General features: G+C 49.4%; 1 protein-coding gene across 1 annotated transcript in view; it reads right to left on the bottom strand.

Annotated features, from left to right (window-relative positions):
* Positions 1-27,908, bottom strand: part of PI4KA (phosphatidylinositol 4-kinase alpha) — a 116,937-nt gene that overhangs the window by 29,401 nt on the left and 59,628 nt on the right. The window contains exons 20-32 of the mRNA XM_074206573.1: positions 25,965-26,073; positions 24,652-24,788; positions 23,996-24,129; positions 22,603-22,685; positions 15,319-15,389; positions 14,631-14,755; positions 13,913-13,994; positions 12,789-12,872; positions 12,121-12,210; positions 6,944-7,063; positions 5,713-5,805; positions 4,057-4,213; positions 3,649-3,776 (exon numbers count right to left, since the gene is read on the bottom strand). Coding sequence (XP_074062674.1) covers positions 3,649-3,776; positions 4,057-4,213; positions 5,713-5,805; positions 6,944-7,063; positions 12,121-12,210; positions 12,789-12,872; positions 13,913-13,994; positions 14,631-14,755; positions 15,319-15,389; positions 22,603-22,685; positions 23,996-24,129; positions 24,652-24,788; positions 25,965-26,073 — 1,413 coding nt within the window. The remainder of the gene's footprint in view (positions 1-3,648; positions 3,777-4,056; positions 4,214-5,712; positions 5,806-6,943; positions 7,064-12,120; positions 12,211-12,788; positions 12,873-13,912; positions 13,995-14,630; positions 14,756-15,318; positions 15,390-22,602; positions 22,686-23,995; positions 24,130-24,651; positions 24,789-25,964; positions 26,074-27,908) is intronic.

Below are 27,908 nucleotides of genomic sequence, written 5' to 3'. Positions count from 1 at the left end.
GACATTCAAAAACCTCTTTTCTTCAGTTGGAATTTCAACTCAAGATTAATAGTCAGTGGCTTCTACATTAATTGATAATTGATGATGAACACTATGGAAATATTCTGCCCATCTCTCTAGGATCATGCTGCTATCACTAATCAATGTGGCTCCATCAGCACTGAGTATTTGAAATGCACCATAGGTAACTTTGGCCCATAAATAACCTTCAGGGCAACATAAAAACACTTTGGATTGTTACTAGCAGCATAAAACTGAATTTCAATAGTCTTTTTATTGAGCCAAGAATCCTGCATCTCTTTATGTTCTCTTAAATTTTACTTTTGATGTAATTAAATGTTGCCTTCTTAGAAATGGATGAACTGTCCTGTTGGTAAACCCTGTGGAGTTCTTATTTTTCATTTAGCAGTTTCTGTATTTCCCCATCATTTTCATCAAACCAGTCTTGGTGTTTGCAAGTGTTCTGGATCAGATGAGCAAATTCAGTGCTGTACACCTGATCTCTGAAAGCTGCCCACTCCTTTTCTGCTCCATGGTTATCAACTGTGTGTTGACTCCAACTTTCTCTCCAAGTTAGCAACGAACTCAAGTGCTCTTTTAAAAAAAATTAATTAATTAATTTAAGGCAATGGAGCTAAGTGACTTGCCCAAGGTCACACAGCTAGGCAATCGTCCACAGTACTCAAAACACAACTAGGCATCTGAGGCTGGGTTTGAACTCAGGTCCTCCTTAGGGCCTGTGCTCTATCCACCTAGCTGCCCCTCTAACTTCTTGATATTAATTCTTCTGGAGGTCATTTTTTGACTTGGGGCTGATGCTTTTGTTGAATGGGAATGTTAAGCTTGGAGAGAATGAGTCTCTGATCAGTCCAGCCCTCTGCACCATACATTGCCTTTATCACTCCCACATTCTTTCTGTCTCTTCTTTCAATCATATAGTCTATTAGAAGCCAATGTTTGCTATGAGGATGTATCCAGTAAGTTTTATTGTGTTTCGGTAAACAGAAGTCAGTGATTGTGATGAGGACGTGAGATGCACAAGTCTTCAGTAGAAGGTGGCCATTGCTGTTGCTGTTTCCAACTTCATTCCTTCCAAGACTCTCTGCCATGTCTGGCAATCTGAGCCCTATGCTAACATTAAAGTCATCCAGAATTATAAGCTTGTCCTCTTTTGGTATATTGATGATAAGCGTCTCCATCATAAGGGTTTCATCATGGTGGGAACATAGGCCCTGATAATGATGGCATGGACAATTTCCTGTAAGTGGCAATCACATTGTCAGGCAGTTTCAGTCTTGTGAAAAGATGACTCTATGGCCTGGGCCACCTGTATGCAGAGTTGAAACTACAGCTCTCAGGTGTATCTACACCTGCTGCTTCGTCACTTGCCTGTTGCCACAGTAGCTAAAAATGGTAAAATGGTATGCATGATATCTTGATTCATGCATAAATTGGATTTATGTGAGGCAAGGTGGCATAAAGTCATTGGCCTCAACTGTCCTCCAAAGTCATCACAGTCCAGAGGTAGAACAGAGTCAACCCAACTGGTGAGGGCTCTAGATGCCTTGGATGACCTTGGCATCTTTAGTGTCTAAACAAGCTCTAAGAGCATCTCAGTGTCTGCTTCTGTTGCTTTTTGGCACCCATTTTCATCCATTCCATGGGCAGAAGTCTTCACAGATTTAGGATGGTCAAATACCCCCCTCCACTCCCCAATTTACTGAAGGGTTTGAGACCTCTTGGTTATCCTCCACCTTATTTAGTGCATCTGGCCAGGTGGTTTTACTGCTGCACATGCTACAGCTTCTTGGAGGCACGGGTGAGAGGTGAATCAGGTAGACAATCAAGGTCAATAAACAATCCTGAAAAGGGCTTAGCAGCCCTCAACCCAGTGTTAGTTCTACCCTGATCATACCCCACCCACAACAATGTCAGACATTTCCTCTAAAGCAGGGAAGGCATTCAGCCAGCAGCAGAGAGAAGGAGCTGGAGACATGCGCCCAGTTCTGGGCACTGAGCCATAGTAAAGAGATTGAAAAAGGCAGATGATAGGAGGACTAAGGAAGGTAGGGAGCCTGGGGATAAGGGAGTGCAGGTCCCCATGGTTCGAGGAAATTGAGGGGCTGGGTGGAGTAGTGCCTCAGTTCCTAATCCACCTATGCAAGGTTGGGGTAGTGAGAAAATAATTATGGCCCCTCATATTAGAAAGGAGGTCATGAAGAGGATGGACGGAGAGGTTCCCACATGAAAGGAAAAGGGCAGTTTGGAGTCCTGACAGGGGGCCTGTGCAGCAAAGAGAACACCTCCCTCCTGCCTTCTTTCAGTTTTAGCCAGGCTCTAGTCTGTAGGATAAAGATATAAAGGGTCAGAGGGCTGGGTTGGGAATTCTCCTGGGTTGGGATTCTCCTGGTCATCCCCCTATAGCATGCCAGGGGATCAGACAGGTTTTTGAGATCTCCATGGGACAAGTGAGGCCAAAGATATTTTCTGCATTTTTCCATCTCTGGGGGCAGAAGGACAATCTCTTCACAAGCTTTGGCAGGACTGATGCCCTATCTTACATATCGGGAGTATCACCAGTCCACTTTTTTTTTTTAGTTTTTTTTTTTTGCAAGGCAAATGGGGTTAAGTGGCTTGCCCAAGGTCACACAACTAGGTAATTATTAAGTGTCTGAGACCGGATTTGAACCCAGGTACTCCTGACTCCAGGGCTGGTGCTTTATCCACTACGCCACCTAGCTGCCCCAGAATGTAAACTTCTTAAGGGCAAGGACCACATGTCTTGAGAGCCTGGTATGGTGCCAGCTGAGAAAGCCTGTAGGAAGGCTTCCTGAACACCCCCTCTGGAGGGTTTAACAAACCCAGAGAGACTGCAGCCTTTGTCAGGGCTGGGAATCCCAAAGCCCAGACCTGAGACATGAGGGGCTAATAGAGATGAGGGGGTGGGCCAGGCCCAGCAAATACAAGAATGTTCTCCCATTCACTTAGCATTTCACTAATAAAATCTGGGTATGGAGAACCAGAGAATGACATGAACATGTTTGCAAATATGTATAAAATAAGATACTAGCAATGTAGTTATCCTTGATGATTCTTTCTAGACAGATATCAATGGAGACATAAGTTTAGGCAAAGATCTAGATACAGATGAAGACACAGATCTGGGCAGATCCAGAGAGGTATCGGCAGAGGCAGAGATAGAGACAATCTAATATAGATCCAGATGCAGACAAATGTAGCTGATGAAGAATAGAAAAGTGTAGAAACAAAAGTAGATGCAGACAAAGGCACAGATGGAAATGGAGACAGAGCCATAAATGGAGATTTAGAGGAAGACACAAGGATACAGACATAGGGGCAGATGTAGGTGTAGCTATAAGTATAGACACGCATATCTAGATTCATATATGTAGACACAGCTACAGACACAGATTTGGAAGATGCAGACACACACACCCACGCAGCTCTACAGAGAAAGATGTGGATGTAGACACAGGTACAGACAGACAATAGAGCAGATGAAGACGTAGACACAGACACACAGTGATTGCCGTCTCATTAGAAGGATCTTGGCCGGGGGATGTGGTGGCTCCAGCCAGAAGGGGGCCTCCCCCACACTCTCCCAGGCTTGAAGCTAGAGCCCCTTACCGGCACCTCCACGCCATTCTTGCCTGCGAGCAACCACTCCCAACACGCGATGGCTGTCTCCATGCCGTGTTCATTGAACATGCGGAGGGGGCCCCAACACAGATGGTGCAAGAGTTGAGGGTCACACTCTAAAACCAAACAGTCAGACAAAGATGCTGGGGAGAGATGTTCCTAGGATGGTATAGTCCCCCCAAACCTTGCAACTTGCTGCTGAGGAGTTTCTTTGTGGCCCCTGTGGGCGGGGGGGCAAGCCTCCTGGTCCATTTGGTTACCCCTCGCCCCCTCGCTTCCCTTTCTGCTCTCTGGTCTGTCAGAGGGAGCTGTTGTCCTTGAATGGGACGTCTCTCCCTGGGAGGTGGGGATTGTGGCACCAAACCCCATGCCAAGGGCTCAGGCCTCCGCTGTTACCTGGGATGCTGATCAGCATTGCTGTCAACTTGAACATGGCCTGAGTGTAGTCCTGAGCCTGTTGTGAGTCCAGGGCTGTATTCAGCTGCTGGACCATCAACTTTTTGAGGTCAGACGTGTGGCCTGTGGCATCTGAGAACTGAATCATCCCATAAACCTGCAAGGAGACGGGGCACGGTCAGGAGGGAAGCTCTGAATTTCATTAGGCATGTGGGGGAGCCTGAGGCAGCTAGGGGGCACAGTGGATAGAGCACTGGCCCTGAAGTCAGGAGGACCTGAGTTCAAATCCAGCCTCAGACACTTAATAATTACCTAGATGTGTGACCCTGGACAAGTCACTTAACACCATTGCTTTGCAAAAACAAACAAAAAAAAGACTACAAGGGGAGCCCAGGGCAGGGATTAGGGTACAACTGGGAGTCACAGAGACCTGAGATAGGAAACTGAGCCTCTGTTTCTCTTTCTGTTCAATGAGGCTAATCAGCCCTATAGTCCTCTTTAGTCAGATGCCCCCCAGCTCTCAGACTGGCTGCTGGGACCCATCAGGGAGAAAGTAGGGTCCACTGACGATGCTAAGATTGCTCAGCCCGAGCCTGCTGGGGCACACGATGACTTGTCAGTGCCTGAGGGCAGACCCAGCCCAGCAGCAAATGTGAGGACCCAGAATGACAGAGACTTCAAGAGAGGATTGGCATTGTCCTGGGACTCTGAGGCTGGTGTGGGCAGGACGGGGGCCAGATGCACGGGCAGAGTCACAAAGGCAGACTGCCTGTGGTCCCAAACAAACACCAGTGCTACCACTTCACGGTGCCCAACAAAGAACCTGGCTCGCAGCTGGCCGCCAAAACACAAGCCTGGGAAGGCCCTTCTTCCTGCTTGGAGGCACCTACTCCTGGGAAGCTGCCACTGACCTTGAGGCCCAGCTCAGGTTCCTCCAGTTCCAGGAAGCCACCCTGGCAGTGCCCTCTCCTGTCCCAGTTCCCCTGTATTCCTGTGCTCCACAAGCTGTCTTGACCTTGCCCACGGTCAGGTATGCCTGCCTGCGTTTCCCCAGGAGGAGGACTCAGAGTCTAAGAGAGTCTGAGCTGAACTATGTGCCTGGCTGCCAGCTTCTGCTGCCAGGCAGGGACCCCACCCGTGGCAGCAGCAGAGGATGAGGCCAGTGACCCTGAGTGGAGGACACCCTTCTCAAGGAGGAAGCACCTGCAGCACGTGGAGGTGGAGAACATAGTCAATGCTGAAATGACACCATGCAGTTCCTCTGGGACTCCAAGATGCCATTCTAGAGACCTCCAGGCCCAGAGATGTACCTTAGCAGCCCTGGAATATTATGGGATGCACTCTCCAAGGGTGGCACCCTAAGGCAGGAGAGGCAGGCTCTCCAGTTTCCCTGTGCTCCTCCTTGGCGACTGGGAGCTGCAGAAGTGGGGGCAATGCTTGGCCCAGGACTCCCCGCTTCCTGGGGCCATGGAGCCAACCAGAGTGAGAGTTCTAAGGGGCAGGGCTGCCTATGTTTCTTTCCTGCTCCATAAATTCCTGGGGCTCTTCCTGTCTCTAAGGTGCCTCCTTGGTGTGGAAGGCTCTTCTGACCCAGGTGTGTTCTACCCACTGTGTGTTCTACCGGGACTTCCTGGGTCTGGGGTAGGAAGGCATTACCTCGCCTGCGTAACGGTTGCGCAGATTCAGGGAAGCCATGAAATTGGAATAATCTTTCTTCACACACGCAGGGCGTTCTGTGAGCTGAGTTACCTGGAGATGGAGAGCAGAAGCGTCACTGGGGCCTGAGCACAGCCGTTTGCCCAGCCTCTCCCCACTCACCTGTCTGCAAGACCCCCTGGTCTTTCCTAAGTAGCCCATCCACCTCATGGACAACAGCCAAGCCCAGAAGCAGGATGAGCAGGGACAGAGTGAGGGCTGCCCACGCCGGACAGGCTTTCTCTTGGGCGCTTGGCACGCCTCTGGAGACCACTGGGCTCCTCTCCCAGCCAGCTGGCATCCAGAGGCCTGCCAAGAGCCAGAGGCCATCCCCCAGGCAGGGAGGTAGAAGGGAGGGCGTGCTGCCAATCAGCTGTCCAACCGCAGCATGCTGCACGTTCCCTCACCCGTAACAGGATCTCCTGGACTTGTGCAATGTGCCTTTGGTGTGAGGAATCATTAAAAAGTCCCTAATCCTTGGCAGGCCACTGTGAAAAGACCATCCGAGCCAGGGAAGCCTCTTTCCAAGAGGGAATGAATGGCAGCTCCAGGAGAGAAGGAACGGCTGAAGTGCTGGGTCGCCTTTCACTGTGGGGGTCCTCTTGCTTCCAGGGGCTCCCTACTCCACACCATCCTCTGCTCAGCCACTAAAGCACAGATCTTCCCATGCTGCCTTCTACTCAATCACCTTCATTTGGCAGGCAAAGGCTTCCTCATCTGCCCCCTCCTCCCTTCCCCAGGCTTCTTATCCCCCCCCAAACCCCTCCATCTCCCCCCTCTGTTCATTGTCTCTGGTACCCCCTCCTATCCCTGGAATGCTGTCCTCCCTGGCTTCCATCAGGCCCCAACTAACACAGGGCCTGCCCTCATTTGCTTCTCAGATGTAGCTCATTTGTACAAATCTGCTTAGACAGAGAGCTCCGGGAGGGCAATGCTTCTCCTGGCTCTCTTCATGTCCCCAGCCCTGCACACATCCCCTGCACATAGTAAGTGCTTAATAATGCTGACTGAAGGCCAGCACCCAAGCTCGTCAGTATTATCTCTGGCCTTTCTCAGGTCTTGCTGACTGATAAGACAGGTGGATGGAGACACCTGCCTGCCAGTCCTTCCTCTGGCTCCATAGGCCTCAGTTTACCAGAAAGTCTAACCACCACCCCACCCCTCCGCTGCCCCGCAGGAGGCCAACACTCACCCCCAGCGTGGTGTTATGCCGATTGTAACCAGCAAAGTGGAGGATGCTCTCGGTGGCCATGGCCAGGCCTGTGTGCTGGGACAAGCCGGATACCCAGTTCTGGTGCTTATTCAGATATTCCTAAAAATCAAGTGAATTTCATTAAAAGGCCTGAGGACCTGGTGGCAGGACCTTTGGCTATCTCCAGACCTCCCTGGAGGCTCCCTTCTAGCTCCAAGCTGATGGTGCTAGATTCAGGGTGGCAGTTGTGGGGGGAGGTAAGATGGAAGACTAGCAGGAAGATGGACAGTAAAGCTCTCCCTCTGGAAAACTCATCAGCCCAAGTCCTGGTCAGAAAATCCAAGAAAACTGGCTCAGAAAAAGAAAAGTCAAATGAAAGCAGAACAGGCTCTGGCCAAGTGTTCCCACTCAGGGCCTGAATGAGGGCATGCCCACAGCTGTGCCCCAGGCAAGAAGGGCTTGGGCAGGCTGCCTGCATGGGGCCAACTGTCCTCTCTGTGCCTCACTGGCTGGTGCAAAGCCATAGATCCAGAGAAGTGGGAGCTGCTTCTGGGGTGACCAGAGGTCGTGGGCCCTACTTCGGAAGCCAACGGATTGCATGGCTGAGGTCCATGACCTCTGTGGGATTTCAGGCCCAGTCCCTAGCTGAGCCTGAAGCCAGCAGAGGATTAATTAGGGCAGTAAGTCCAGACCAAAGGAAGGCTGAGGTTCTCTCCTTCAGAACCTGCTGAACTCTCTGCAGAACTGGCTGACAGGGGCTGGTCCCAGCAGCTTCTACAGGAACTCCCATCAGGGACAAGCCAAGGGTTGTGCTGCCCAGACTCCAAGGCAGGCCAGGAGCTGCAGACCTCAGACCAGGAGGGAAGTGATCAGACTTGACACCATCACTTTGGGAACACCAAAAGCAAGCCACACTGGCAGCCTGAGTATCCAAGAGATTCTAGGATTCTAGGATTCTAGAACATTTGATACTCCAACAACGTAGCAGAAAGATCCAAGAGGACATAGACTTGAGTGCAGACATTACTCATGGAGAGGGTAACAGCCATCTCTAATAGAGTCTGATGTCCAAAAGTGGGCTGAAAGAATCAGAAAACGGGGGTGGCTAGGTGGCACAGTGGATAAAGCACCGGTCCTGGAGTCAGGAGTACCTGGGTTCAAATCTGGTCTCAAACACTTAATAATTACCTAGCTGTGTGGACTTGCGCAAGCCACTTAACCCCATTTGCCTTGCAAAAAAAACTCCAAAACCTAAAAAAAGAATCAGAAAATGTAGGAAGAATTCTACTACAAAAAATCCATTACGGTAACAGAGACACTCATGATACAAACCCAGAAGAAGAGAATGTTTCCCAAAAATCTATAAGCAAAGTATCAAAAAACAAACTAACCAACCAACCTGAAACAATAGCTTGGGCAAAAGTTCCCCCAGAATCCCCCAAAGAGATGAAATAAGAGTTTAAAAAATAAAAAGAATTTAAAAAATCAAATCGGAATGATAAATTGTCACAAATGGTCACAAAAGAAGTCTGCTGAGACAGAATGAAGGGGAGGACTGTCCCGTTTTGATGATCTGAAAAGGAGAGCTAGGAAAAGGGAAGAGAAAAGGTACTTAAAACTGTCTCCTCTATGGGGCAGAGGGTGGGAGAAGCCCCACCCTTCACTACCTCATGAACTGGCTAATGAAGAGAAGAAGACACAGACACACTCACAGTTGGGGAAGTAGGAAGAAAAGGAAGAAAAACAGATTTCATCAAACCCTCAGCACTGCTACTGAGATGCTCTTCCTCTTTCATTAATCTCTTTTAAATAATATAGGGGAAGGGGGACAGCTAGGAGCACCTGAGTTCAAATTCAGCCTCAGACACTTAATATTTACTAAGCTATGTGACCTTGGGCAAGTCACTTAACCTCATTGTCTTGAAAAACCAAAAAAAAAAAATAGGGGAAGAAAATAAAACAAAAGGATGAAGATAAGAGGATGGAGGGAGACAACAATAATTGCTGTGAATTTCAATGGGAAGAAATCACTCTTAAAATAAAAGAGGGCAGTATAATTGATCAGAAAATAGAATCAAACTAATATGATGCTTACAAGAAAACACTTTTGAAACAAAGATTCAAACAAGAAACTGGGGGCAAAATCCATTATACATTAGTTGAAGCAAGAAAGGCAGTGATAGCAATTAGGATCTCAGACAAGGCAAAAGCAAAAATTGACTTCACTACAAGAGATAAAGAAACTCTACTTTGTTGAAAGGTGCCATAGACAATGAATTACTATCAACATTAAACAGATGCCTGCCTCAAAAGGTACAGAATCTAAATACTTAAAAGGATCAGTTAAAACCTTTAGGGAGAAATAGACACTAAAAGTATAATAGCAGGAAGACCCCAGTGTACCCCCCTTTCACAGAACTAGATGAATCTAACCAAGAAGAAAAGGACTCTAGGTTAGAGTTCTGGAGAATAGTGAATATGAAGAGAAAAGTTTTCATAATATCAGCTGTCCAAGGCACTCCTATAAATTTTGACCAAATATTACAATACGAAAATCTTACAATGAATGTGAAGAAGCAGAAATGTTAAACATATCTTATATTCAATTAAAAGGCAGTGAAGAAATGATTAGATTTGGGGAAAATATAATAATTTAATCCTAAAAAATAAGAGAGTCAAAGAACAAATCCTAGAAGCAATTGGTAATTAAAAAACAAAAACAATGAGACAACATACCCAAACCTATGCCAAAGTAATCCTTAAGTGAAAAATCTCTCCATTTTTTTTTTAAGGTTTTTGCAAGGCAGTGGGGTTAAGTGGCTTGCTCAAGGCCACACAGCTCGGTAATTATTAAGTGTCTGAGTCTGGATTTGAACTCAGGTACTCCTGACTCCAGGGTCAGTGCTCTATCCACTGCACCACCCAGCCGCCCTTGAAAATCTATATTTCTAAACACTTTCATCACTAAAAGTGAGAAAGAACACATCAATGAGTTAGGCATACAACCAAAAGTAATCTAGAAAATCTACAATTTAAAAAACCTCAAATAGTAATCTTGAAAATCAAAGAAGAGAGTAACAAAATTAAAAGCATAAAAAGAATAAAATCAGAAGTCATTTCTTTGAAAAACTCATAAAATTGACAAGGGGTTATCTAATTTTATTTTTAAAAAGAAAACCAAATTACCAGTATCAAAAATGAAAGGGTGAATTAATAATCAGTGAAGAAGAAATAAAAGCAATATTAGGAGCTATTTTGTCCAACTATATGTCAATAAAAACTGATTATATAAATGAAATAGATGAATAATTGCAAAAATAGATTATAGAGAATAAGAAATAAGAGGAATCACATGGCTCAGAGTCAGGAAAATCAAAGTGATAAGACATAAATGAACTTCTAAAGGACAAAAAAACCCCAGGACCAAATGGACTTATATAAACTTGCATAATCTGTTAAGAAAAAAATAGGAAAAGAAATCCTATCAAATTTCTTCTATCATGCAAATATAGTCTTAATATCTAAACCCAAGGAATCAAAATAGAAGGGAAAAACAAACCAGAGAATGGCATCTCTGATAAACATGGAAACATATTTAAAAAAATTTTTTAAACAATTAGACTACAGCAGGATATACCAAAGATTGTTCGCTGAAACCAAGATAGTTTTAGACCAAGAATGAAGACTGGTTTTAATATCATGAAAACTTTAAACATACCACATTCATAGCAAGAGTAACAAAAATCATATATCAATAGATGCAGAAAAAACTTTTAACAAACTTTTAACATAAACATTCTTTTTAAGAATACTGAAAAAAGGGGCAGCTAGATGGCACAATGGATAGAGCACTGGCCCTGGAGTCAGGAGTACCTGAGTTCTAATCCTGTCTCAGACACTTAATAATTACCTAGCTGTGTGGCCTTGGGCAAGTCACTTAACCCTATTGCCTTGCAAAAAACCTAAAAAAAATACTGAAAAAAGCATTGGAGTAAGTGGGTATTTCTTTAATATCACAAGTAGTATCCGTAGAAAACCAAGAGCCATTACTATCTAGAATGTGAATAAGCTACAGGCCTGTCCAGCAAGATCAGGAGTAAAGCAAGGACCCCCATTATCACCACTGTTACTCTCTATGGTGCTAGAAATGCCAGCTTAATTGATAAGAAAAGAAATTGAGGGAAAAAGTACAAAGAAACTTCTTGTATATAACATGATGGTTTGATAAGAGATGATGATTTTTGTCCTTCATTTTGGAAGAAGACCATGACATCAGGGAGGTGATACCATGACAAGCACATGAATTGGATTTGAGTGGGGGGAGCTGTGCTAAGTCACCTGTCTTACTTTCTCCTCCAGAGCCATCTGAGTCAAGTAGCCAGTTATGAATTAGGATGACTGGAGATGGCCCTGGATGTGAGGCAATCAGGGTTAAAGGACTTGCTCAGGGTCACACAACTAGTGAGAGTCAAGTATCTGAGGCTGGATTCAAACTCTCGTCCTCCTGGCTCCAGGGCTGGTGCTCTATCCACTGTGTCAACTAGCTGTCCCCCTGCTAGATTTGATTAGAGAACCACAGACCCCTAAAAGTAATTGAAACAATGACTTCAATGAAATGCTAAATTATAAAATGAGCCCAGAGAAATCAACAATGATTTCATGTATTACCAAGCCCAGGAGGAAGAAATTCTATTTGAAATAATTACAGACTGAGTCTGCTTGATAAGACATACACAAGTACCATATGAATAAAACTACAAAACACACTTTTCACAAATAAAGATCGGTCTAGAGACCTGGAGAGAGAGAGTACTTGTTCATGGGCAGACTGAGTTTGTGGAGTTAGAAAATATAACAAATGCACTTGGGGAAATAAGTGGTTTTTCTTTCTTAACTAAAGCCATGTCTCTCTCTCTTTCTCTCTCTGTCTCTCTCTCTCTGTCTACTTTGTCTCTGTCTAAATTCATACTTCAATGATTCCTTATGGCATGGAGGTGACCTGGGGTCTGTGAATGGGAATGCATGCATTGTGTGTGCCCGCCTGTGCACACCTGTGCTTGTTCGCAGGGCATGATGCAGGCTCCTTTAGGCTCTGAGGGGCTCATCCCCATGAGCCTCGGCAGTGTCTGCCCCACCCCAAAGCCACCTCATCCCCTGAGGCAGAGTCTTAGACTTACCTGCAGGTGGGATTTGGTCACAGTTGGGGCCCACTTCATCGCCTCCTGGAGGATCATCTCACAGCGTGCTGCAAAGTCCTTCACGATGTTCTAGAAAAGGATTTGGGAATGTTATGGATGTTTCTGGGAGAGCCAGGAGAACAGGCCCCTCCTTTTCCTGGTCAAGGGGCTGCTCCAGCACCACGGCCAGCTCCAAGAGGGGCAGGTCCAGTCCTGCAGCCTTCAGACCCCTCCCTCCAGCCCCCTGAAGATGTGGAAACTGAGGAGCAGCAGTTAGGGGGAGGACCCTCACTCATTCTGGAGGACCTAAACACACCCGTGCTCTGTCACCTCCCTAGGAGCTCAGAGTCCTAAGCCTCTTTCTGATCCTACAGTTGATGAACCCCATTTAGCGTTTCCACTTTCCAGAAGAGAGACCAAGGTTCAAGGGAAGTAAATGAACCCTCCAGGGCCTTCTGATCACTGAATGGCCAGTTCTCTGGTTATCACAGGGCAGTGGTTTTCCTTTCTGACTCCATGGGTAGGCCAGAAACACTGTGTCTTACTAAAGAGCTGGGGGAGCCCTGCCCAGTGGCCACCTGGGCCTGAGAAGAAGTGAGGATGGCTGAGCCCCGCACTGTAATCAGAAAGGAGATGAAGGAGAGGGGACAAGGCCCCTTTCTGCTCACCTCTCGGGCTTCAGCGGTATCAGGGACTGTGATTCGATAGGGAGTGTCTGGGATGTCATAGTAAGGTTGGTCCTTGTGAATGTCCTGAAACGTAAAAAAAAAAAGAAATGAAATGTTTCCTGGGGCTGCTGAGTTGCCGTTATAAAAGTATCTCCTCTGGAGGATGAAATTCCAAGTTTAATTAAAAATTGAATTATGGAGAAATAGAAGATGCTAGACTGGGGGGAAAGGGGCGATCCACCAGAGGGCCCTTTGACAAGGATCTGGGTCCCTCCTGGATGATGGAGGTAGCTGACTTGGTTACCTTTCAGCTTCTCTCAGCTGCAATCTGCTAATGACTGCTCAAGCTTCAATGACCCCCTCCTCATCCCAAGTACCTGCCCATGCCTACTCCTCTGGGATCTCAGGCTCTGTTTTGGGCTCCTCCCCACCTAGCCCATTCCCCTCCCACCCTCCAAGGCTATCCCAACTCTGACACTGGATGATTTGGTGCTGAGAGTCCAGATTCTTAGAACCTTTTCTTTTGAAGAAAATTCCATGTATTTCTATGCTCTCTAGTGTTTTTTTTTATCTTTTTTTTAGGTTTTTTTCAAGGCAGTGGGGTTAAGTGGCTTGCCCAAGGTCACACAGCTAAGTAATTATTAAGTGTCTGAGGCCGGATTTGAACTCAGGTCCTCCTGACTGCAGGGCCAGTGCTCTATTCACTGCACCACCTAGCCACCCTCCCCCCACCCCTGCTGTTTTTGATAGGAACAGGGGTTATTTTGTCAAAATCTATTTCAGTGTCTATTGAGATAATCATATGATTTCTGTTAATTTTGTTACTGAAAAGGTCAATTATGCAGAACCATCTTACCTGGTCATATCATACTGTATCATCCTAGGGATAAACTTTCTATAATCTCCCTGCTAATATTTTGTTTAAAATTTTTGCATCACTATTCATTAGGGAGTCTGTTTTGGCTCTTCCCAGTTTAGGTATCAGCACCATGCCCATGCTTCAGAACTGATTCAACACCAGCCCCAGACCGTCCTCCTGGGAATGTCTATAGAGCCCAGAAGAAAAGTTCCTCTTTGCAGTCGCCCACTGCCCACCTGCCCACCTACCCAGCTGCCACACTCACCGCACTAAGGGACAGTGAGAGAGTTTGCAAGATGTCCAGCATGGTCTTCAGGACAGTGCCACTCCACAGCAAGTGAGGAAACCTGCCATGAATGGTCCAGACATATCCCAGAGTCAGAAGGCCTCAGGGTGAGGCCTCTGGCCAGTCAGGTAAAGTCCTAATCCCATGAGAGGCCAAGCCTTCCTGATGCTAGGAGACTGCAGGGGCAGCCCCCAGACCTCCACCAGTGAGAGATAGGGGAGGGGGGCCTGCTGCTTCCCTCCTAGGGTCCTCAGGAGCTCCCCAGTCCTGTTGGCACCCACAAGGATAAGAATCCCAGCTTTGTCACATCCAGGAGGTGAGGCTGCCTCCAGGCAAGGCATCTTTATCCTTTGCTTCTCATCTGGGGAGCTTGGAAATGAGGATGCTGGTGCTTGTGGTGGGTGGAATTGGGCCATCCCCCTAGCCTAGGAGAGCATCTGACAAAGACAGGCTGACCTCACTTTGGAAATTCCACTCCCAGGGAGTAAGTACTAGGCAGGTCCAGGCTGGCCTGCACTAAACCACCCGGCTCTCATGGCCAGGTCAGGAACAACCCTGTTCTTGGAGGCCCTTCAACCCTCTCAGTGACAGTTTGGTCTACAGTTCTCCATGCTACCTCCTTTTTCTGTCCAGATTCCTAGGGAACTCTCACACATAAGGCTGCTGTTAGTGGAGAAGGGGAGACAAGGGGACGTACTTATCTACTAGTCCAGACAGATATTTGTCAGCAACCCTGCGGATCCTCTTGTGGATGTGATTGAAGTTCACAAGAAGAAACTGGGCATGACGTTCGAGCTCTTCCTCGTTCTCCTTGGTCTTGGCCTAGACAGTGGGGAAGGACAAAGGCTGTGAGTATCCCCACAGGGATTCACAGATAAGGCACCTGCACTGGGGAAGACACCAGGAGGAAAGAGGAGCAGTGTCCCTCAGCCCCTTACAATCCAAGAGGGGAGATGAGCTAGAACATTCCAATGAGATGTGACAGGGCCAGGGCCAGGGGCATGGGGCAGATGGCAAGGATCTAGTCAGAGGACCTAATGCCTGCCTGAGTGACCTCCCCAGGCCTCAACTGGCTCATCTGTAGTAGGACAAGTGGGCTTGATGGCCCTTGCCCACAGGGCATTCTGCACAGGGAGAGCCCTTGGTCCCCACAGTAGAGCTGTCAGGAAGGCTTGGAAGGCAGACAACAGAAGCAGTGAAGGCGGGGAGGTGCCTCCCACAACAGGACAGTGACAATTCTGGTATGGGGCCCAGAACATCAGGTTCAGGATGGAGAGGGACCATGAAGACAAGGGAGCAGGGCAGGGAGGAGTAGAAAGGGAGCCAGTGCTCAGTCTTGAGAGGAAGAGAGGTCACAGGCGGCGCAAGGTCTGAGCACGACCCACCTTATCGGCCATCATGTTGAGGAAAGCGTCAAAGACTTTGTCTGCCACGGCAATCACACACTGCATCATGCCTGAGAAGAGAAGGGATCGTGCCCTGAAGGGGCCTGGCCAGCAACATGGGAGAACCCACACTTGCTGCCCCAGTAGAAGACAGTCTCCCAATCGCTTGGTGAGTCAAGAAGGGTAGTCAGGAATGTCCGCTCACTCCAAAACGAGCACTGGCCCCAGGGAAGATGGGTTTTGGGTGATCAGATGACCAGAATCCAACCTGATCACCAACCCCTCCATCTCCCCCCCGTCCCCCATGGCAGCTCAAGGACCATGACCCTGTCTGGATGGAATCAGAGGCTCTAGAATTAATAATCTGGTTCTCCGAAACCCATTTTGACAGGAATAGGACAAAACCAGGGTCTTGGCACTGCAGCAAGGTCTCCAATCTTTTTTGACCATTTATGCTTCTTAAATGTGAATGTCAAGTTACTTATAACTTTATGGTAAAACATTATCATGTATACTTATAAATACCATATGTGTTCTATACATGTCATAAAACAAATACAAAAATAGCAAGCAAAAAAGATGACATTGTAGTTCATCCCTCAGACATGACAGACTAGGGAGAGCTGGCTTTGGCCCCAGGAAGATCTCTGTTTGAATACTGCCTCTGATGTGGACTTTCGGTGTGACCCTAAGCAAGTCACTTAACCTGGCCATGATCTCAGCAGCACCCTCAGGCTCTAAACTGCAGAGAAGGTGCTGACCTGCACTGGCAGGGGACTGCCCTCACCTGGACGCCATCCCTATCAAGGAAATCACAGGTCTCCTTCCTACCCCATCTCTAGCTGGGGATGAACTGCCAGACCTTCAGCTGGGGGAGGAGAGACTAACAAGTGGTGAGAGAGGATGACTTGATCTGGGAGGGGGGCACACAAGAGACTTTTCTGAGGTCAAACCACCAAGATCTGGCAGCTGATGAACTGCAGGAGGGTAAGGGAGAATGAGAACCCCAGGATGGCCCTGCCACAGTAAGAACCTGGGTGACAGGAGGGAGTGAAGAAAGAAGTGAGAAGTGGGGTCCAGACAGCTACCCCTCCATAACTCAATCTCCACTCAGGGTCATCCATAATGCAGAACCAGGAGGTCTTCACCAGACCTTCACTGTTCAGGCTGCAGCTTGCCTTTGGGGGAGATCTTGAAGCTGCCCATGATGATCTGGGGAGCAGAGGCCCAACTCAAAAAGGGATGGGGACTATGATGGGAGCTTGCCCTGCAGAAGGAGGGGGGGTGCAGGAGGTGGAAAGGCTGGCTGGGAGAGCCACAGAAAGAGGGTCCTTCATCCCCACCTCCAACTCATCGATGGAGGTTGCACCCCTGAGGTCAGTCTCCAGAGGAACATTTTCATCACATGCCACCAACGGAGTCAGCTAAGCAGCCAATAAGTATTTGTGAAGAGCCTACTATATGCTGTGCCCCAACAAGCACTTAAGAGAGGAGAAAACTTATAAATGGATCTTGCTTTTACGGAGCTGACATTCTAATGGGGAAAATGAGACATATTCAAGTCTTTATCAATCAACCAGATGTAAACACTGAAAATAGCTATTTGTGGGACAGCCTGGTAGAGCTCCAAGGGGTGTGTGTATATACAGATATGTGTGCCGGGGGTATGGGGGGGAGGCCTGGGCAGCCCAAAGCAGTGGACACTGATGGACATAGTCTCACCCTCCAAATGAAGGTCTGAGAGGAGCTCACTAAGGGAGAAAGGAGGGCCCCAAAAGAGATGGTGGGTGAAGGCATCAGGGTTAGATGGCCTTGGGAGCTGGGGGAGGCTGTAAGCAGAGGCACTGAAGACAGGTCCAGAAACACAGAGATGAGGGATAGAAGATTCCATGTGGAGGAGGAGGCAGAAGTTAAGTTGGGGTGCAGCACAAGGGGACAAGGGAAGTGAGGGAGGAAGAGGCTAGAGAGCTGATCTGTCATGGCTGACAGGATCACTTTGGGGAAATGATGACCGGACAAAGCCAAGATGAGGGGCTGGAAGTCAGAGAGAAGGACCAGTGACCAGATAAAGAGATTTTGGAAGCATGATGTGCCAACATCCGGGTATTATGTCTTTAGAAAGTTACACACCTAGGGCAAATGGGTGATGCAGGGGATAGAGCACCAACCCTGGAGTCAGGAGGACCTGAGTTCAAATCTGACCTCAGACACTTAATAATGACCTAGCTGTGTGGCCTTGGGCAAACCACTTAACCCCATTGCCTTGCAAAAACAAAACAAACAAAAAAGTGAACATATTCTTTGACCCAGAAATATCACTATTAGATCTGTATCTCAAAGAGATTAAACAAAAAAAAAAAAAGGAAAAGGAGTTATAGGTCCAAAATTATTCATAGCAGCTCTTTTTGTGTTGGAAAAGAACTGGAAATTGCGGGGATGCCCATCAATTAGGGAATGGACAAACAAGTAATATTCAGTATTGTCTGTCTTAGGAATACATACACACAAAATTATGTAATTGTATAACATATATTTCTCTCTTTCTCATACACACACACACACACACACACACACACACAGAGGCAAGCTCTAGAGCAGGCCAAAATGTGGCCTGCTGCCACGTGCCACCAGTAGTGTAATTTTATGTGGCCCCCTGTGGGTTTATGAAATGCTTTAGTAAACGAAGCCCAGCTACCGCCGAGCTCTCACTAAAAGGCAAATAAAAAAAATATTGTCTATTGTTTCAATACAAACTTTTAAAAGTAAGGTTGGATAGCCCTGCTCTAGAGCAAAGGTTGTTCCTCTTTTTTTCTACTTTGGCCATCTTTGAAATTCTGTTGAACCCCATGGGCCTCTTCTCAGGATAGACAGGATTACAAAGGAAACTAATTACATTGAAATAATGCTACCAAAACATGTTTTTAAAAGTTTGTGAAGTCCAGGGTTCAGAACTCCTGCTGTATAGGATGTTCATTCAAAGGCATGTTGTAATCTGGGAAATAGCCTGGCTTCATCCATTTGGCCTTTGCTGTATGGATAGTCATGGCAGGTTCCCTTGACTGACCACAAATCTCTTCTCCCAAGATGCTCTGCAGTACTCTGGAGGTTGGACTTCCCTAGTACACCATCTTGAACAAACAGGAGCAGGGGCAGTACCTCATGGGGACCCCTTCCTAGTCTTGGAGCTCCTCCAACACAGTGGCAAATACTTTTCCCTCTAAAAATACAATGATTATTAATCCTATTTTTTTTTTCATGAGAACAGCTGGATTAAATATCCTCCATTATTTCTGGAAAATCTTGGTATCATGTAACATTTTGTGAGTTCATGATTTGGTCCCTAGAGTCTGACTTGCCTTCAGTTTATCTCAGTATGAGGGTAATTTCCACAGTGGTCCCAACCAGGAAGACTGCCCCCCCCCCCGCCCCAACAACACAGAACTCCAATGGAAAAAAATGGATTGGGGATTGGGCTTCTTCCATTATGACTCTTTTCATATCCTATCCACCAATTATGCAAGTGCTTCTGTTCAACTGTAGAACTGTGGGTCCCAAGATCTTTTCTAACCTTTCTCTGAACCCTGTGAGATGGGGGAGAGAAGGGAGTAAGCAGCTACAGAGCACCTACTAGATGCCAGTCCCTGAGCTGGCCTTATCTCATTTGATGCTTACAAGCAGCCTGGGAGGCAAATGCTATGTTATATTCCCAACTTTACAATCAGAAGTGACTTCTCCAGGGAGCCACAGTTAGTAAGGATCTGAGGCTGGATTTGAACTCAGGTTCTCTCGACTCCCCTGACCCAGCAGCTGCCTCAATCTGTTCTCCCCAAATTGTAGACTCTGCAAGTCTCTCTTCTCCATCTCTCACTTATTTCAGGAATGCCAAGTGTCTATTTGCTAGTAAGAACTAGGTCCAGAATCAATGTTCCCTTCACTGGTTCCTCTGACTTTAGAAGTTTGACATGATAATCACAGAGTGAGGTGGCAGCTGAGGGAAGGTCCCGAGGGGGAGTCACCTGCCACCCTCTATTTGCTCTTCTTCCTCTAACTGCTGCTCAAAGCCTCTGATCCAATGGCACCTGTGGACACCTGGGAGATAAGGTCAAGTCCTCCCCATTACACGAGAGGATATGGGATCTGTCTCTGGCTTCTTTCTTCATCCCTCTCTCCTCAGGGTCCATCCTTCTACCCTCAGCACGTCCTGCTTCATCCTCCAAGAGCTGACTATGGGCTGGTAACACCAGTGCTTTCTAACACCACCTTGTGTTCACACAGAGACAGAGCACAAGAACCACCATACTGACCACAAGGATACAAACCTGCTGCCAGCCATCTCAGCACACAGCTCACCTGCCTCCCAGATTGATCCCGCCACCTCTGGCTGTCTCCTCTCCCTTGCTGCCCCTCAGCTCCCTATCATGTGTCATCTACCCCCATTCCAGTGGCAGCTCCTCAAGGCCTGGGAGCACCTGGTTTTCTTGTTTTGGTATCTAGCCTTGGGGCAAACACAGGAATTGGCTGATCTAGGCTTCATCCAATAGATACTGGACCTAATGACATGAACAAGGGCAGAAAGGAGATTGATGGAAGGTGGGGCAGATAGAAGGAAGGAGGAAGGGAATGAGAGAGGAAAAGAGACAGAAAAAGAAGGGAGAGGAGAGACAGAGAAAAGGAGAAAAGAGGAGAAAGAAGAGAAGGAAGGAAAAGATGAGAGAGAGAGAGAGACAGAAAGAAGAGAAGGAGGGAGAAGAGGGAAGGGGGAAGAGAAGCAGGAAGAGGGGAGGGGAGAGGGAAGAGGAGAGAAGGAAGGGGGAAGGGAAAGTAAAGCTGGCCAAGACAAACACTGGCAGCCCCTTTGATCCCCTCAGAGGCTGGGAGCCAGGCACAGGGGCCACAGGCAGCACATTAATCTCTCCAGTCCTTTCAGGGAAGATCAAAGCTGGGGGGCAGCTGGCTTCATGGCACCTTTCTAACGGTCCATCTAGTGACAGATGTTTTTGTGATCACTCCCTGACAGGCAGGCTCCCCTCTGGCTACAAATCCCAGAGGACAAAGGGATGGCAGGCAGCAGGAAGAGCCCACATGGCACCGTGGACAGAGCCCTGAAGCCGGGATCCAAAGGCCTGAACTGTCCTTCCTCCCCTGCCCGCCCCCCACCCCGGGCTGAGCCTCACTGCTGGGAGACATCAGACCAGTCACTCCCCATGTCTGGGCCTCCACCGGCTCATCAGCCCCAGCTGCCTCAGCCCCAGAAAACAAAGCCCTCCCCACCAGTCCTGGGTGTCATCTGATGGAGTTTAAGCCAATGGACAGGAGGTTCAAGAGGAGCCCCTGGCCCAGCACAAGTACCCCGGGAGCAGAGCCTGGGCGGCTTCTCTGTCTCTCCAGCCCTCAGGACTAGGAAGCCCTTAATAAATGTGCTTCCACTCACTCCTTTTATGTGAGGAAGGGCCTTGGCGGAGGCAGAAGGAAAAGCACCATGTCCCAGGGAGTTGCTGTGGCCAGCCTGGACAGAAGGCTGCAGAGCTCTGTAGAGTCTGACCTGGCTGGCAGCAGGCTGGCTCTCCCTCTCTCTCTCCTTAATAATGTCACCCCACAAAACGCAAACAAATCAATGAGAGAAAATAACATTCTGGATCAGATTTCTACCAAGAATGAGGGAAAGGAACTGCTGGGAAAGGTGGCAGTCTTGGGAGGCAGAGTCCTCTGCCCCATTATAACAATGACAATAAAGCGCCTACTATGTGGCAGCACCAGACTGGCCAGTTTAAGGGGCTATTTCAATCCCCCTTTATAAAGAAGGACACTAGGGGCAGCTAGGTGGCACAGTGGATAAAGCCCCAGCCCTGGAGTCAGGAGGACCTGAGTTCATATCCGACCTCAGACACTTAATAATCACCTAGCTGTGTGGCCTTGGGCAAGCCACTTAACCCCATTTGCCTTGCAAAAACCTAAAATAAAAAAAATAAAAAAAAATAAAGGAGGCCACTGAGGGAGACAGAGGTCCCATGACCTGTCCAGAGTCATGGCAACAGATCCGTGGCAGATTTTCACTTCAGTCATGCAAGACTCTGGGCCCTAGGCTTTAGGCACTGGGTAAGCTTGCTGACTCCCAGAGAGAGAACAAGACTGGGCTCCCACCCATCAAAGACCCTCCAAGAGCAATTTCCCAAGGTTTTGAAAAGAGACAGACACATGCTATGCTCTGCCCCCCCCCAAGACTCAAGAGGAGTGAATCCTCAAGGCTGGTGAGGACAGAGGAGGATGATCTGGGCACATTTTGGCCCGTCTGGAAAATGCCACTCCCAGGAGACTCCTGGAGCACAGGCTGGGAGATCACTTGCTGGGGCCTGCTTGTGACCTCTGTACCACCCCCCTGGCTCCCATCCTGGCAGCTGCAGAAGCTTCCCCTGGGGAGTCACCTCAACTCCTGAGATTTGTCCGCAAGGACAGCCCATTGCAAAAGAGAATCATTTCTGTCCTCTCCTTCATCTGCCTGGACTCGGGTCCCAGTTCCTTCCTTCCTCTGGGAAAGGGGGGGGGGTGTCTTGTACTCTAGGACCTCATCAGTCCTTGGCAACTTTCAGTTTACAGTTCCTGTTTGGACTGGGAGACAAGGCAGACACTGACACTTAGGATAAGTTTAAATATTTAACAACAGCAATTTTTAAAAACTGAAATTCCTAAATCTGTATGAAATCCTGGCTCCCTATGGGTTTGTAGATGTGGCCCAGGGAGGGGGAAAAATGGCAACAGAAGAGTACACCAGGAAACCCTGCCCCAGCCCTGTCTCTGACCCCTGCAGGCTGGCGGACCATTGGGCATGTTCTCTGGCCCTCTGGTCCCCAAGTCGCTCTAAATGCAGAGCAGGGGCTCCCTCCACCAGCGTCCTTGGCTGTCCCTTCAGGGGAAGGCTGGTGCCAGCCTGGCACCAGGCCTGCTCACACTGACCACACTGGTTCCAAGTTTGAGTCCAACAAAAACAAGACCTCAAAGACTCCAGAGCTCAGTGAGCAGAAGCCCAACAGCCTCATTCCACAGAGATTATTAAATACGTCAGCAATGTGGCTAGCATTAGAGCCCAGGCCCCCTGCCCATCATGGGTCGCCACATGTGATCACTTTGTGAGCTAGCTGGGAGGGCTTGAGGAGCTCCTGGGCAAGGAGGGACCCTCTGATCTGGGGCCCCATGGGCCTGGATGTCATGCAGAGGTGGGCCCTCCCAAAATGGGAAGGCCCTGTGATGAGCTGTTGGTTTGCTCCACAGGGAGGGTGGCCAGCTTACCGGACTTGTCTTTCTGAATGGCCTTGTCTTCAAAGTAATAGAACATCACCTGGAAGCGGTCTGGGTCCGTGGAGCGCAGAACCCTAAGGAACAAAGAGCAGTCATGGTTGGGAGGGCAATAGCACTCAGACCCTCCTCCACAAGGCCCTCTACATGCTGGACCTCCCCTAGCTGGGAAGAGCCAACTATGCTCAGAGGGGTTCAGGGGCTTGGCCTCAGGGCACCCAGCTCCTAGGGGGCTGAGCCAAGCCAGGGTCCACTGCCTCCTCTGCTCAGGGGGGCTCAGCTGCTTCAGCCATAAGGGTCTGACATGGCTGGGAAGTGTCTCCACATTTATGAAAGGCTTGCCCCATATGAGAAGGTTTCCCCTCACCCAGTGATAATCCTCCCAAGTCTTCAGGGACACTCTGGGTGTGAGGGGGAGATGCAGACTCTGGCCTGGAAGCCAACAGGGAGAAGCTGGAGGAGGCCCAGCATGAGAATGTCCAAGATACGGCCCAAGTCACACCAATTCAGCATTCTGGGTGTGTGGATCAACTCAAGCAACCACCTACTGCAGGAAGACTGGTGAGTCTGGGACCTCCGGTGGAAACAAAGCGGATGGGAGAGGGCCAGAGGGCCTGAAAGTGGGCTGGGAACTCCACTCTGTGAACGTCTCTACACAGAGGTTGGGTAACTTCTCCCTGGGGGTGCTGGAACCAGAGGTCCTCCCAGGTGGGAAAGCTGGGGCTCTGAAAATGATGGGAGGCAGCTGTGGAGAGCCAGGTGGAGGAGGATGATTACAGAGAGCACTGAGCAAGCCTGAGGAGGCTGGAGATGCTCCAGCTGGTCAGGTCTCTAGACCCAAGAGGAAGCTGCCTTCTTAGGGAGGCTGGAGTGGGGATCCTGGCTCAGCCATGGGGGGGAAGGGAGGCAAGGCTCCCTCCCACCTCCTCGATCCAGTGAGGCAGCAGAGGTGACAGAGTGCTCCTCCTTTGAGTGGTTTCCAACAGTGGCTAGGTTTTCTCCTAGGTCAACTGCCATCTCTTCTTCTGAGGAGTATGCCACAAGAGGAGTGTGCCTGGGTGACCTCTTCGCTGTCCGCTATCACCAACTGCACTGGCAGTTCACTGTGGGAGGCCACGGCCCATTGCTGGAGACCGCGGGGACACAAGGCCACCCTGAGCAATCCATCAGCTCTTCTCTGGCCACTGGTGTCAAAAGACATCGGGCCCAAGTCTCTGAGAATTGGTGCAGGGACCTCAGGGTCCCATTCTTAAAGCCTCTGAGGCAGGCTAGACACAGCCTGGCCCCGTTGGACAAAGGAAGCTTTGGCTGGAGCTGCCTCAGAGCCCATTCCCCTGCCCACGCTGCTTCTGGAAGGAGCTAAAGGGGGGCCCCAGGAGAGACGCACCTCATGTATTCCAGGCGATAGACAGACAGCAGGTAGGTGGACATGGCGAAGTCCAGCTTGTTGATGAGTGCAGACACTTCTGGGGGAGGGTCCAGCAGGTTGCTAATGGTGCTGCGCAGCTCGCTCAGCTCAGCCTGAAGAGACAAAACCAAGCCCTTGACCAGTGGTTGCTCCCAGACAAGGGCAGCCCTTCCACCAAAGCAGATAACAGCTCGCCGGCCCTCACTACAGTGGTGGACATCACAGGCAAGGTCTGACGCAAGATCTTGCTGGCTCCCAGGTTGGGCCTCTCTGTGCACTACAACATGCCACATGCTCCATTTAATGGAAAACACGGAGTGGCCTGGCCTGCCCAACACCCCCTTCCTGGCTGGAGTCAGCAGATAGGGGACTTGGCCCCCTGGGCCTTGGGGCAATCACCCCCCCAACCCCCAATCCTTTGGCTTCCTCTTTAGTATAAGGAAGGGGGGAGGAGAGGGTATATGACTACCAGGACCCTTTCCACATTTATAACCTCTGACCTTGCCCTTTATGGGGAGGTGTCTTGCCCAAGGTCACACAGAACCAATGTCCATGCCAGGAGTCAGACCCAAGTCTTGGGACACCCCAGTACTCAGCAGCCCCTGCCTCCACGATTACAACCCACTGGCCCTCACCGGTGTGACGGTGTCATTTTTCATTGCAGAATTGTACTGAAGGACAGAGCGCAGGGGTTCCTTGCTGGGGAACGTCAGCAGGGGGGACTTGGTGGCTATTTCACAGACCCCCTCATACCACTCCTCAGGCCACAGTCCTGCAAGCACAAGAAAGGAAATGAGGATGTGTGTCCAGGCACCAAATGCTGCCCGGTCACCTGGTCCAGCCCAGTCCGGGGCTTGGTCCGAGGGCTCTGTCAGCCTCATTGTCCCCCACCCCTTCTGTCCAGAGCTGGTCTCTCCACCTGCTCCAGGACTGCAATTTGAAGCAGCAGGGTTGACCACAGTCACCCACACTAAAGCCTGGCCAGGAGGAGCAGCAATCATGGAAAAGCAACCCCCAAAGTTGGCTGTGAAGGGGCCTGGGCCCTGCACCACTGGAGCGAACTTCACAGGAGTGAAATCTTGGGCTATTCTTTAATTGTAAAAAGTCTGATGCTGACATTCAAGGCTCAACAGGTAGGGCAAGCCCCCCTCCAGGCCCCAGACCCAGGGCAGTTCCATTCAAAACAGTCAGAATCCCTTCCTTATTTTCCAAAGGGCATCATCTCTCTTTTTTTTTTTCTTTTTTTGCAAGATTAAGTGACTTGTACAAAGTCACAGCTAGACAATTACTAAGTGTCTGAGGCTGGATGTGAACTCAGGTCCTTCCTCTTGACTCCAGGGTCAGTGTTCTATCCTCTGGGTCACCTAGCTGCCCCCCTCCCCCCATCATCTCTCTTGCCTGGATTACTGATTCCTTCTCTGTTCCTCCAATACACAACCTTGTCTTACCCAGTCTTAACTGCCTAGAAAGAGAGGCCTCTGTCTAGGTGAGGCTGGGGGTGGAGGGTAGGGGGTGGGTGCTGCTGTCTACTCTACATCTATCTCCTTCTGTGATCAGGCAAGTTGGCAAAATCTGGTTCATCACTCTGCCTGATGAGTCTGGAGAGTGGGGGGAGGTTCAGTTTGCAGAGCCTGCTGGGGGCTCCTCAGTAGACCAAAGCCCTACCCCCTTTGAGAAGTGTAGGGCCACCTCTGGACCCTGGCCAAGGTGAGGAAGGGTCTAGAAGAGTCCCACAGGGTTCTCCTTTCTCTTTGCCACTGCCTCACAACTGAAAATGGGGCTTCCCTGGCAGGGGCAGCATGCTCAGATCTTTCAAAGATGGAGCTCTACCAAGAACTCTCGTCCATGGAGGAATCCACTTACAAGGCACCAAATTCACACTTTCCTGGGGCTGAAGGGGGGGAACATTTTGCCTCCCCCCCCCCAAGTCACACGCTCGCCTCCCTACCTGAGCCTTCCACAGCGAATCCCATAAGCACTGAATAGAGCCAGAAATCCCGGAAGAGCTTCTGAAGTCTTGGCTTGGCCTTCTTGATGGGGAGCAGGCGTCTCGTGAGCTAATGGGGCGAGGACAGAGAGAAACAGGAAAAGGGGGTTTGGAAAAGCCAATCACCATACGACCTTACTTTCCAACACCTAGCAATGGATATGGGCCAGACTAATGCTGTGAAGGCAGGGGAGACATGGATGCCCCTCTCCCAATCGCAGGGGGTTGTCTCTAGTTGTAGAACATCTGAGGCAAAGGGGCTTCCTTGCCCAGTGAGCCTTTCCCAGTTACAAGGGCCACTCTGCCAAGATGCCTCTTGGGAGAGTGACCACTAGTGACCCCCTGCAACCTGACCTAGAGGTTCAGACACTCTGTGTGGGAAAAAGCTTCACAGGGCATCTGGTTCAAGTCACTCATTTGATGGATGAGGAAACTGAGGCTCAGTAGCTGGTTCAAGCCTCCATCACAATAGGTGGCAGAGGTCAGATTTCCAGACTGTTTCTAAATCTCATTTTCTTCCCACTGCTCCATGTGATGTCTGATAAATGCTTGTTTTTCTTCTCACGGGGCAATCAGGGCTAAGTGATTGGCCCAGGGTCACACAGCTAGTACATGTCGATGTCTTGGACCACATTTGAACTCAGGTCACCCCGACTCTCTCTGCTGTCCCTAGAAATGTCTGTGAAACTGGACAGAAGAGGGCTGGGATGGGGACATCTCTCTGGTCAGGTTTCTGGCTGCTGCTCGGCCTCTCCTCCTAGGAGCAGATTGGAGAAATCCTCTGTATGATGGAGGGCCATGGCAAGAGGCTGCTCTGCCCAGGCCAGTCTCTCAGGCAGGTAACCAGATGACGGGCAGCCAGGAGGTCCTGTTGGGGGTCTTTGAGAGGACCAGGTGCTACTTTCAGGTAGAGAGGAATGGGCATCACCAAGGTCTGAGGGCTGGTGCGGGGTCTCTCCACAGATATGCTGCCGTAGCCATCCCTGGGCAGTTTGGTGAACCTGGACACCTCGCTGGGCCCTGCTCTGCTGATTCTGTGAAACACCTGCCTTAGAGGTGGCAGTGAGCCCACTCTGGCCCCAAGAGTTACAGCATGTCTTGGAGGAGGGGGGTTAGCAGGATCAACCAACCAGAGGTTGGAACAAAAGCAGCAGTGGCTGGCATTGGGGATTCCACAGGGGGCTATCTGCTCCCCAAAGTACCATCCGGGGGCCTAAGCACATGGGATGTGTTGGGGAGCAGCAGGGCAGCCAGGAGAAGGGGGTAGGGATGAACTCGCAGCATTGTGACCACAGGCAAGTCCTTTAACCTAGTTAGACGGTGGCTTACCCACTTGTAAAATGGGGGTGCTAACCTCTCAAAACTCTCAAGGACTCTGAGGGCACATTGACCAACAAGTGTTTTTTCAGTGCAGGCCCAGGCTAAGTGCAAGGAAGGAACAGCTCTCATCCATTCCGACTCTGGGATCCCCATCAGGGGTTTTCTTGGCAAAGATCCTGGAGCAGTTGGCCATTTTTGTCTGACAGGAGAAAACTTGAAGACCCCAGAGTGAAGTGATCTGCCCAGGGTCATATATTTACAAAGTGTCAGAGGCTAGATCTGAACTCCCTTAGATGAGTCTTCCTGGATCTAGGCCTGGGGCCCTGGGCCCCAAGATAAATGACACATGGTCATTGGTAGATGAGGAGGGAAGCAGCAGCAGCAGCTGGACAGAAGGCCTCTGCGGGAGGTGGAGATGAGGAGGGATGTCATTCCAGGCAGGGGGCACAGACTAGTCAAGGGCATGGAGACATAAGGAACAGTTTTTAAATAGACCAGTTGGCTGCCGTCTTGTCAAAGGGGTCATCAGCATGGAAAGGCGGGCTGGAGCCAGCCTGCAAAGGGATTTAAATGCAAAATGAAACC

This window comes from Macrotis lagotis, chromosome X (genome assembly GCF_037893015.1).
Source record: "Macrotis lagotis isolate mMagLag1 chromosome X, bilby.v1.9.chrom.fasta, whole genome shotgun sequence".
Taxonomy (NCBI): domain Eukaryota; kingdom Metazoa; phylum Chordata; class Mammalia; order Peramelemorphia; family Peramelidae; genus Macrotis; species Macrotis lagotis.
This window is presented reverse-complemented; position numbering and strand designations above follow the sequence as displayed.